Source organism: Zalophus californianus, chromosome 2, assembly GCF_009762305.2.
Source record: "Zalophus californianus isolate mZalCal1 chromosome 2, mZalCal1.pri.v2, whole genome shotgun sequence".
Lineage (NCBI taxonomy): Eukaryota > Metazoa > Chordata > Mammalia > Carnivora > Otariidae > Zalophus > Zalophus californianus.
The window spans coordinates 110677735-110690584 of record NC_045596.1 but is presented as its reverse complement, the minus strand read 5'-3'; the positions used below and the strand labels follow the sequence as shown (position 1 = coordinate 110690584).

Below are 12850 nucleotides of genomic sequence, written 5' to 3'. Positions count from 1 at the left end.
TCCAATCTATCAATAAAAGGCATTTCTACATGGTCTAATACCAAACAACCCCTTTGCCTCTATAACATTTAGTATATTTATATAATTACAAAATACTCCTGTATCTAATTCAAAGATTATTTCATCATCTTTGATTGATAAAAATAACTATCACCTTATAACATTGGTTGTGTATTTATGAAATCAGTGCCTTGACTGTGTCTTATTTCATCTTTTCATGACTATAAAATGGGCACTCAGTAGTAGCTACTACTGTTATTAAATTAGACTTAATGCTTAGCTAATACAATTTCCCATTTGATTATTTTTCTTTTCATTTTATTTTCTTAAGTGTGTAATTAAGTCATGCTTTCATGTTATCAAGCTAATGCTACATTTTAACTTACTCTCCAAAGTAACAAACCAAAATGTAATGATCATATACAGTGTGTATCTTCCAAAATAATTAAGAAAGCACCTATTACTATGAGGTTTAAGGAGTAGCCAACATGGGGCACCTGGGTGGCTCAGTCAGTTAAGGATCTGCCTTCAGCTCAGGTCATGATCTCAGGTCCTGGAACTGAGCTTCCTGCTTGCAGAGAGCCTGTTTCTCCCTCTCCTCCCTCCTTGTGCTCTCTCTCTCTCTCTCTCTCTCGCTATCTCTCTCTCTCTTTCTCAAATAAATAAAATATTTTAAAAATAAAAGGAGTAGGCAACTTGACCTTGAATCATTATTAATCTTGGTTTCATTTTTTATTTAAGTGTGAGCCATTTCACAGTAACTGACTGTGGATTTTCCTTAAAATTCAGCGGAAGATAAAATGATACCACAAGTGGAAAATTCTTATTAAAAGAGAAATAAGCCAGCTCAATGAAGATTCAATATTTGAAAAAGTCAGATATTTAAAATCTATAGTCATCTGTCTTCCTTTTATAAATTATTATTATACATAATATGGAGCCTTACACTTTTAAGTTGTAATGCATACTTTTAATAGACATGATCTATGTTATATATTGCATATCTATCTCTAGCTCTATATATATTTATAAATTTAATAGACAAATTTTATACTCAGCTTTTGCCCTCTACACATGTCCCCAAATTTCCTTCTACAACTATGATTTCTTAATTTCTGGTACTGGATATTTAATCATCCGTTGCAATTCAATGTGTGAGGGGGACAAAAAAGGCCTTATGAGACCAGTTTTTTCCCTTTAAAAATCCCTAAGAAATAAAAGAAGTCATCTACCACAGAAACAGGAAGGGAAGGAAATTGATAAAAACCTAGGCTTTCTCACTTGCCTTTCCCTTGTCCTCCAGTAAAACTGAGCCTCATCCCCTTCAGTCCTTCACCAGCCCCAGTGCTGGGAAACACGTTCTGCGGGAAATACATCTCAGGGCTAGAAAGTGCCATTCCACCAAATCGCAGCTGACATCTGCCTACATTTGTAGTTTGTAAAGCTCTCTAGGTAAAGTGTTTCCATATCTCTCAGGAGCAAATACCAATGCCAGGGTCAGGATATTTCCCATAATGTGTAATTTACATCTCTCAGGATGCAATATAGATCTATTTTCTCTTTTCTGCTCTCAATAAAGACAGATTAACTGATCCCTATCTTATCTGTGCAGTATTGTTTAAACACTTAACATTTGTTAATATATATATGTATATATATACGCTCCCCTTTTCTTCTCAATTCACAGTCCCTCAATCCTTTTAAACTCTCTTCAGATATACCATTTTCCAAAATGTTATTCTCTTTTAGTAAGTCTCCCCTTAGCATCGTGCGTGCCAATTTGCCACAACCCTCTAACCTAGACTCAAAGAAATGTGAAATATAGATATTTCAATTTTTCTACTCTTTCATTATAATCTGGTATTCAAATGAACATATTTAAATATTTCCTTCTATAAAACACCACTAAGTTAACAGATAATGTTTCCAACAATAAGAAAGATAGAAAGACAGGCATTTCTGAAAGACTAGACATGATCAGAATTCCAAAAATAGTAAGAACAATCATGTTCAAGGAGAATACATACTAACTAACTTGTTTTTTTAGTTCACACACTGGTGTATTTTAGGCTCTGCTGATTGCTTTCCCTATAGTCTCAGAGAGAATATCTGGCTATTACATTTTAGTGAAACAAATATATTATCCTATTTCATTTATTCAAATTACATAAAATTGAAAACCCAGAATAATTAATTTTTGGTTAGAGGCTGGGACAGTGGCACCCCGTGGGGTGTTGGTAGTTGGAAAAGGACAGAATACAGGACTTTTGGAGGTACTTTTTGAAGTACTAGGACTTTTTGACTACTGGCCCTGGTACCCATGTTAACGTTGTGGTCACTGATTGCACAAGTGAGCTCACTTTGTGAAAACTTAGGTTATACTTTTGTGATTTTTGTACCTTTCTACATGTATTTTATACTTTAATAAAAAGTTTAAAAATAAAAAAACTAAAAATGGGTTGCTAGGTATGGAGCTTATTTTAATCATGAATCAAATTAATTAAATATAAATAATATTAATAATATTTATGAGAAAATTATAAATAATAAATGTAAAAGTAAATAATATTTATGAGAAAATTATGGAAATTTGAACAATAAGTAGACAACCGATGATAGTAAGAACTTTCTTTAAAGAGGAATACTGTTCTTGTGGTAATGTTAAAAATAAACTTTATCTTTAATAAACACATGCTGAAATTTTAATGGATTAAGCAGTAGGATCTCTGGATTTGCTTTAAAAATCTGAGTGAAAAGACAGTGTTTTAACGTTGCATGAAACAAATACGGCTATGAATTGATCATTGTTTAGGCTGGAGAACATGGAGAGTTTAGAACTATTCACTGTATTTTTGTATATGCTTGAAATTATCCACCATTTTTATGTTTAAAAGTATAATTTAGTACAACTCTGTGAGTTCTACATAAAATTGTTTTCTAGTACCATTGTTCTTATCAAAAAGATTGAGGTAACTCAAGAATCAAGATACATCTACCAAAACATATCTTGATTTCATGACCTTCAGTGTAATCATCTGATGAGTATTTCTGTGGCAAATAAACCTTAAACCCACACCATCCGTGACTAGCAAGGGGACTGATCTGGCATCAGATTTATTAAGAGTGGGGCAGAAAGAGCACAATAAATTTATATTAATTTTTTTACAGGTCAGCCTCCAGATTTTCTATACATTTTCTAAGAATGAAACAATAACAACAGTTAAACTATAACATTTACCTTCATACCTATGGACCTATTCCTAACACTATTTTGATTAAAACTACATGGGAAATATTGTATCTTATATACACCTTCAAGTATATCCCATCAAGACAACTTATTATGTACACTTTATATACTGTTGCCATTGCTGACTCAGAACTTTCTACCATGTGTTGCACTTTGAGACAAAACCCAATGATATGTTTTAGTGAGATAGAAAGGAATCCCTTCACTATGGCTATTTCTTTATCCAGGGTGATTCAAAATTTAACTCAAGAAATATACATTTGATACTGATTTTATCTACGTATTTCTCCTGGGCTTGGAGACATTGTTTTGAAAATTTTAACAAAAAATATTTACAACTATGCTTTTTATGAATAATGCAGTCTTTATCCAACTTTCAGCTGAAATATCATTATTGGTATAAATATGAACCTTAGACCACTTGACGACAAACTAACTCACTTTTCTAGTACGTGTAAAAAACACCATTAAATATCCAACACAGGTAATATTGGAATCTAGTGTAGGATTCTGTCTAATAGCAACATGAAAAGAGGAAAAAAGTCTTACTTATTACAACATTTTTACAAACAGTAACAATAATGTTTTCCTCAGAATACAGACATCTATTTCCTCTACAGTGTCACTGTAGCATTAATTTTGCTATAATACGCAGTGTGAACTGGTCCTCTAAAAGTACAATCAGTGCCTTAAAAAATAAAGAAACAGACCAAAATTGATTACGTCACTTATCTGTTTCTCAAAAAACACTATATTCTCAGGTTTAATAGCTTCTGATGATGAAGTAGCCATTAGTTAAATAATCATGCTCTGTTTCTCCTCTGGTAATTGACAGATATAATTAAAAATTAAATTAAATTAAATTAAAATATAATGCTTCTATATGGGATATGTATATACACAAATGTATCCATACGACAGAATCATGAAAAAGAACACAGAAAATATGTTTGCAATCACTTGTTGAATTCAATGACTTAAAAGCTGTCATTGATAATTTTTTTGTCACTGATAATTTAATAACATTCGACTGTACAGATTATGGAAATTTCATTGAAATTAAATTCACATATAGTCTTTTCAATCTTCACAGTTAAAAGAAAGGTATCTCTATGAGAAAGAAAATGGTATGTGCCTAGGTAGTACAAACATAATGTCATATAATGTATCGATGAAAGTTTCAGAAATAAAACCCTGATTTTCACCTGTGAAAATTTCTAGCTTATAATTTGTCCTTATCCATATCCTTTTGTATGTAATTACATTTGGGATTCAATGTTTTCAAATCCCCCGTACTCTCCTCACTTAAATTGATGTAGGTAATTAGGGGCCACTAATGCAGTAATTAGGGAGTCTTATTGGACCTCGATATAGAACTTCCAAGATTTTTATTATACTTTGGGAAACACTAAATTTACTCCCATTATGCTGAGCTTAGTCCTAATTTGATAGTATTACTTAATCTTGAACAATGAACCTTACAGTCCAAAACAGTTTCCAAGCTATAGTGTCTAAATGATGCTATCTAATTCCTATTAAAAGGACTTTAGAAAACACAGACTCACCCAAAAAATGTCTGGCACATTGAGTATTGAATAATGTTTAATGATATTTATAAGCAATTGAATTTGTATATTCCAGACTTCTTTACAATATCTTTATAACTTAATGCATTTAAATTTTGACCCATACATCTTCAGCATGATGAGGCAGGAAAAAAATCCCAAGTAGATAATCCTTTTCATTGAATAATTCTATTTATATTTTAATTGATAATCTTCCTTTGTTAGGCTCACATGACGGACAAGTGCTTATATGGATTTACTTCCAATGTACAAAATAAGAAAGAGGATGGAAATGATCTGTAATATAAAATGAGGTATATAAATAATATTAATATGCTAAATGGTAGCTCAATAAAATGCAAAGTATGCATGAAATAAACTGCTTTAATAAGGTAGATGGAGACTCATATACTAAGGAGTGCAAAATATTGAATAAAGATATAAATTACTTTTATCAATTAAGTCTTCTCTATATAGCCTTAAATATATATTTTTATTTAGCTATGTATCTGTCAGTTCAAAAATATAATTAGTAACATGCAAATAAATAATTCCTACATGGGAATTATATAAGAAAAATAAGGGACTATACTAGGTGAAAATTTATACCTATTAGCTTTACAAACAAGTGAAAGATAAGACCTAAACTATGAAAGCTGCTAGTAAATAAAATATGTCAAGGAAAGATTATCTCAAAGATCTGGTAAGAAAGAGGAGTATTTAAAATTCTAGGAGAGTTAACAAGTATGAAACAAATTTAACACCTTTTTAGAATATGAGTTCTTAGAATGAATCAAAAGGTGTTTAAAGTCTCAAGGTATTGAAAAACTCCATCATATTTTACAAAGCACCCTGGTTATGGGCATATCAATATTTTGAAAGAGTTCACGATCTCCTTCCCCTTATAAAAACTTTGTAGGTAATAGCACGAGAGAAATATAACTAATTTAAAATATATTTTAAAAATTTGAAGAAAAGAAAGTTTGCCTAAGGATTTAAAAAAAAAAACTATGCAGACGCGTGTGTAAATGAAAGAATAACGACCGCATTAAAGATACTTTAAAAACACTCATTCAGCCATTCATTCATTTTTTATCACATAATTATTTAGCATTTATAATATGCATAGCTGGGTAATAAGTCTAAATACGCCAAGAGAGTACTGGATACCAACCAGTTCCAATGCACCCAAGGGCACAAATTTTAAATGACATGTCCTAAGTCACTGAGAAGCGCTGATGTCTGAATAAGTGAAAAACAAATTGCCTACAGAAAAAGTCAGATGTATAGATGTAAAATGAAGATTCACCTAAGAAAGATTTTTATAGCTTTCACTTGAAGTCATGTTAATTGAGGTAGACCATTACTGAACAACTACAGAGGAAATAAGATAATATGATTATAGCTCAGTTATCTGGAGTTACTGGAAGTTTCCAGGCAGCTGCTGCATCAGCTAACTCGAGTAATGATACAAATTGTGAATAGATTATCATTTTTCAAAGAGGTAAAATATCATAAAATTCAGTGAACATTAAATCTAACAGTAGATATACAGAGAATATGACCTGGAGTTGGTTGGGGTTTTTTCTGGCCCTGAGTTATCATTTATTTCCTGCTCACAGAGCTTAGGTGAGTCAACTATATTGATTATGAGAGATCAATTCTTAATTACTAAACAAAGGAATTTAATGGAAAACAGAAGGACTGGTGTGATTCAAAGACCAGAGATTTGTCACAAAGGTTTAAACTAAAAAAGTGAGAAAGTTAGGTTCACAAATCTAGAGCTATTCTTATAAAGAAAAGTGAGAGAAGCAAAAGTCTCAGAAACAGGATATTATAAAAAAGTAACACAACTTGGAGAAAAAGGGAACAGAAATTAACATATGTACTAGGAAAAAAATATCCTGAAAAAAAATGTCCATTCATTTAGTGATGTATGGACCTATGAGAGAAATGTTTAAATGGCCATGTATAATAATGCTTATTTATGGACTTTATTATTTGATAAATGGATGTTATGTTTATGACATAACAGGAATATCGAAATCCCAGAAAAAACATATACAAGGATTCATAAATACAAGAGTAATGTGTACCAATAAGAAAAGTGGTTTTATTTTGAATCTTACGTATGTTCTTACCACACTACTGAGTTCAACAAATTACGAAAACTCACAGAAGGCAGATTGAGATAATGAAGGGATGGAAAGAGATGTGTCTAAACAAAACATGCTCTACAATTTCAATCAACTGAAAACTTGAAGTGCACCGTAGAAATAATATAGATGCCCAAAAGAATTTTCTCAAAATGAGGTTTACTGAAAAATGTCTAGGTAAAGTTTCAGCAATTTTCAAATGGAATGTTTCAAAGTTCTGACATCTTTTCTTGTGTTAAGATTGAGTTAAACTGAAGTTTCAAAATGACTCAAAAAGTAGGCAAAATAAAATTAGGTAAGGAGACAACTAGCAATTTTTTGCATATATGGACTAGTCTAAATGTTGTGTAATGTGAACAAAGGATGGACCATGACACTTCAGTAAAGGGTTCCCTACAGTCCTATGAGTCTAGAAAATTTCATGGATTTAGGGTTTAAAAAATTATTATGTCAATGTATTTATTCATGTCATTCAATATAATTTATTATTGTATGACACTTTAAATAAATGAAAGAAAGATTTTCACAAATATATTTTAGATGAAATTTCATTGGTTATTTGTTTTTTGACTGTTGTCAATTTTTAGGAACTGATTAGGTTTATTGACAAGAAAGCAGTGATGGGGGTGGGAGGGATGGGGTGGCTGGGTGATAGACATTGGGGAGGGTATGTGCTATGGTTAGCACTGTGAATAGTGTAAGACTGATGAATCACAGACCTATACCTCTGAAACAAATAACACATTATATGTTAAAAAAAAGAAGATAGTAGGAAAGGAAAAATGAAGGGGGGGATATCGGAGGGGGAGACGAACCATGAGAGACTATGGACTCTGAGAAACAAACTGAGGGTTCTAGAGGGGAGGGGGTGGGAAATGGGTTAGCCTGGTGATGGGTATTAAAGGGCACGTACTGCATGGAGCACTGGGTGTTATACACAATGAATCATGGAACACTACATCAAAAACTAATGATGTAATATATGGTGATTAACATAACCTAATGAAATAAAATTAAAAAAAAAAGAAATCAATGAGTTTCCAAAAAATTAAACCTTACATCTTTACCACTGTATGCTTATGCTGATTCGAGCCAAAAGACATGCTTATTTACTGACAAAAGTCACAAGCGATGATATTTAAAATATGAAGCCAAAATCATAAGTAAGTATGACTGCAAAGTAATATTTAAGATATTGTTTTAACTATTGGGTTTTTCTAAATTATCTTAGTAATATAGCTGTTATCAATTATATTCTGAAACATAAATTATTTTTATGCTACTTATTTGCTGAGACTATCCAGATTGTTTTCTGTATAACGTTTTGTCATTTGAAAGACTTATTTCAAATAAGAGGTCTATAATACTAAAGAAATTCTTGTACTCTTCATGATAAAATGTGGTATTATTTTTAAACTCTAGGTAATAATTTTTTTCATGTTTCATTTTAATAAGTGTCAAAAACAGTGATTATTTTTTATTAAAAGTTAAGGTGATATTTTAGTATTTTTTATTTCTCTGAAAAAGGTAAATTTATTTATGCTAAAATTCATTAGTATTTTAAGATAAATCTAAAGATTGAGTTTTGAATATGATCATATTCTGCATGTTTAAATTTATTTCTTCAATCTTTCCGGGTATTCCTTTGGTATTTATCACAGCATTAACTACAGTATTATAACAAAAATAAGAACAAGCATGCTCATAAAGTACTCATGACTGACGAGTTTGAATAGACGTTTTCAAAATTATTACCGATTTAAAAAATAACTTTCATTTCACTAAATGCATCATCCATACTCTTCATGGATCTTTTCTTACACATTAAAAAAAAGGAAACATAGTTGTATTTGGGCATACAAAAAGAAACACAAACTACTTGTTTTTTAACACGTGCATACAAGTACTTTTGTGTAGAAGTTGGTTTCTTGCGATTTTTAATTTTAAATTTAGCAATCAGAAGTATAGAAATGGGAAGTTCTTGGGTAGAGACAATGATCTCATCTGTATTATTAAGCATATTACCATTTCCTGATCATTTTATAAATGACAGTGGTAGCTTCATTAGGCTTTATTTTTAGAGCTCTACAAAAAAAATATACAACTACTTTCTTAACATTAAATAAACATTATGTCCACTAAAGAACTAAATGCATGTTCAGCAAAAGAAAATTACTACCCCAATAATTATTTAAACATTCTGATTAAAAACAGGTTATAGGTGCCAAGTTTTTAGTTTAATTATGTAAGTGACATGCTTTTCAATTTAGGTGAGAATATTTCCATTCCTGATGATAAATAGTACAAGTGTTAACAACCATCATCAGGTGAATTTGGAGGGCAAAATGGTCAGGGATGTTTTTTATTTGTAGTTTATACTATCAAGTTAACTGTAAAATTGCCTGTGTCTATTAAATCAGAACCATGATGTAATTTTAAAGATAATTGTTTGAGTCTAAGATAACATTAAACACTAAAAGTTGAAGTTTTATGAAGAGCTAAGGATGGTATAAGTAAAAACAACAAAATACTTATATTTGGGCTTATTTTGCAACCAGGTCACACTTTATCCCAAACCCTAAAGTTTGAGTGGTGTGAGCTGGTTAACACAGGGAAAAAAAAAAGTTCTTAAAAACTAATTTATTCTACCATATCTGATTACAGAAATAAATCTTAACTTCTTAATTAAATAATATATGCATTCTTTGATTTCTAGCAACAGATATAACTATTTTAGGCTATTTTCAATCACTAATATGTGTAGATGTGTGAGCTAAACTTTAGGACTTTAGCGTTCAAATTTCATCATAGTTATTATGTTAGACATTTCAATACTTCCCTTAAGTATATGTGCTCTCCTTGTATTTATATTTGAAGATAAAAATGTATTTTAATCTTCAAAAGATAAAGCAAAACAAATATCAATAGCTAATAGACAGGAGCAATTATTTGGTTCTGAAAAGCTAAAATACTACAACACGCAGGGGTAATGGTATTTCTAAGTAATATGAAAAGTTGAAGGCAATCCTTCATAAAACAGTTTAATCACTGTTGGATGGCAACAGTGATGACAATGTATATATCCAATGGCAGATCCATTCCTTTATTCACAGGACACTTGTTGACTTGTATTATCAATGTCTAGAATAGTAGTCTTGTCCTCAGTGCATTCAAACCATGCCTTTCATATTTACATTCATAAGAGCTAAAATATATGTTCTTCTAGTTTTTTTTCTTTCCTTTCAGCATTTTTTCCTATTTCCCTCCTACTCCATAAATCATAAAAGAAATGATACATCTGCATTCTGTCTCATTTTTGTTTCTAGCTTATGATTCCATGATTTTTTTATACTAGAAAATGAAAGAAAGAAAACATCAGATATGCTGGATTTCCTATACAAGATAAAAGTCATCTTTTGACTGAGTTTTTAATGAGTTTCCTTCTCATCAAATATTAGTTTATATGGTTTGACCAAACTATTGAATTGTCAGTGGTATTTATCCATTAACTAAATGGAAAACATAACTAGGTAGCAGAGAATATAATTTCATCACCAAGATTCTCAAAGGAAATACACTACAGAATCTCTAAGCATTTTTATTTTCACAGTGGTTGCATAAAATAATGCACTTACAGAATGTGGTCCCAATATTGAGAGAGCTGAGTACCATTTTCAATGTCTCCATGTTAGAAGAACATGTTATTTTAAGTAAATGAAGTAAATGAAGAATATTGCTTTATTTATATGTTTCCATCACATAGTTCCTCTGATTCTGGTCAGAGACTTACTCCATATGAACATATTACTAAACTGCGTTGAATGGTCAAAGTGATGGCTGCACTGATTTCCTAATTTAGCCTAAAATGCTTAATGTCACTATGGAAAAAGGATGATTATGCGATAATGCTGGCATCAATAAAAAAATGAAATCTCCCAGTGACTCAAGTGTCAAGAGATGTTTTTCCATCTTAATTAAGCCCTTCAAAACACATGGAAATCAAGTCAGCAAGAGAGCAATATTCAAAGGAAATATGAAGTACATTTAAAAAATGTTTTCAGCATCAAAAGTTACGTTTGATTGTTGTCAACAACCATGTCCTAACACAGGAACCTGTCTTCCTGTTGAGTATATTCATTTTTCCATAGTAAAATGCTGCCTGCATCCGAGAGTCACTTTTATCTTTGTTTCTGAAAACAACCTGAACTCTATTTTTACTAAGAAGAATGGCATGTTGAACTTATTCCCTCAAAGGAAATACTTTGATAAAGCCTTTTATGTAATACTTACTCAAATATGGTGGTTTGTAAGGCGCTCGTGTATTAGACAGCAGTCCATCCAGCTCCTTCCTCTCCAGAGTGCTGTGAAGGGCCTTCTCTTTGCCAAAAGTGGAGAAAGACCTCTCCGCCCCAGGCTGGGCTTCTGGAGTTTCAAACACCTCGGTGTCTGGAACAGAGTCCATGCCAGGAACATGAAGATTGCTGCGATAATCAGCAGCCTGGCGTCCATCAGCGGGGACAAAAGAAGGCATCCAGCACCGATCTGAGTGGCCCAGGGCTTTGCATTCCTCAGTGCAGTTGGAGAAGAGATCCATGCCTGTAAGCAGATAAAAAGAGAAACTACAGATTCAGGTTTTGCTAATGTGAGAGATTACAGGTGGCATAAAGAGTGCTGGGTGAATGTGCTTCGCAAAAGTTTTCTTGCCTTAACCTCACAGGAACCAAAAATGTCTTTGTACTATTTTCCAAAGAGTTAGACTTCTAGCAAAGAGGACCCTGAGGAAGATGTTTCTAAAATTCTCAGAGTATTGGGAAAAAGTTCTGGCTCTAAATTATTTAAATAACTAGGGAATGGTGAGTAGAAAAATAATGAATATTTTTAAAAAATCTCTGGTGAAATTCATAATAGAGACAAATGCAAAGTGTAAAGCCTTTATAAACAATCTGTAATTTCTAATGATGATAAGGCATCCAACATTTTTTTTTTCCTTAGAGACAAAAACATTAGAACTATGCGAAGCACAAATGATGGTATTTAGATTATGAAATCTGGACATGAAACAAAAAGTGAAGTTCAACACAAATACGGCACACATATTGATAAACCAATAAATATCAAGAATGAAACATTTCTTGAGTGGTCAAGAGCATGCTTTCTCGGGTTCTCAGAAAATGACCCTAAAAGGTATATGTCAATGACATTCTGGTAGCCCATATTACTACAAACCACTTATCATTTATCACTGCAGACAAACCCAGAACAAATGACTGTAATTAGTGAAACCAAGGTAATCAAGTGTAATGTGAGTCAGCTGCAGATACTATTGACAAATACCTTATTACTTGTTCCATATTGGAAAACACTTGTCCTAGTCAACACAGAACTGTTTCCCTATTAATCCGAGAATATGAAGATTTCAAATGACATCTTCAAGTTTTATTGTCTCCCACAGATTGACAAGACCATTCAACATTATCTGATTATGACTCAAGAAAGTTCAGTTTCTTAAGCAAAGCATAACAATTTTTGAGCATTACAGGAGACTTCTTGATATTCATTTTGATAACTACCCCTACTCAGAAAAACAAGCACATAAACCCAAATCACATTTTAATATTTTTCTAAACATACTAACACATTTATTGTGCATGTTTTTAAACAGGATTAGTTTAAAGTAATTTGAGTATGATTCCTCTGTATAACAGGAACTCTCAGATGCATGAGCATGAATTTCTTTTTTTTAATTGACAGACTAATATTTATTTAATGAACCCACCTGATTGTTTCTTCTTATAAGTACCATGCATGATTTGAACTCTTGAGTCAGTTTTAGTTATAAAGTCCTGATGGCATTGTGTCACAAACTGCTTTACCTGTTT

General features: G+C 31.7%; 1 protein-coding gene across 3 annotated transcripts in view; it reads right to left on the bottom strand.

The window, feature by feature from the left end:
* Positions 1 to 12850, bottom strand: part of PCDH10 (protocadherin 10) — a 62436-nt gene that overhangs the window by 36796 nt on the left and 12790 nt on the right. For 2 of the 3 annotated variants that reach the window (XM_027599694.2, XM_027599695.2), the window contains exon 4: positions 11262 to 11567. In XM_027599694.2, coding sequence (XP_027455495.1) covers positions 11262 to 11567 — 306 coding nt within the window. Of the gene's footprint in view, positions 1 to 4781; positions 5113 to 11261; positions 11568 to 12850 lie in introns of those variants that run through there. The other variant, XM_027599693.1, reaches the window with a different exon arrangement.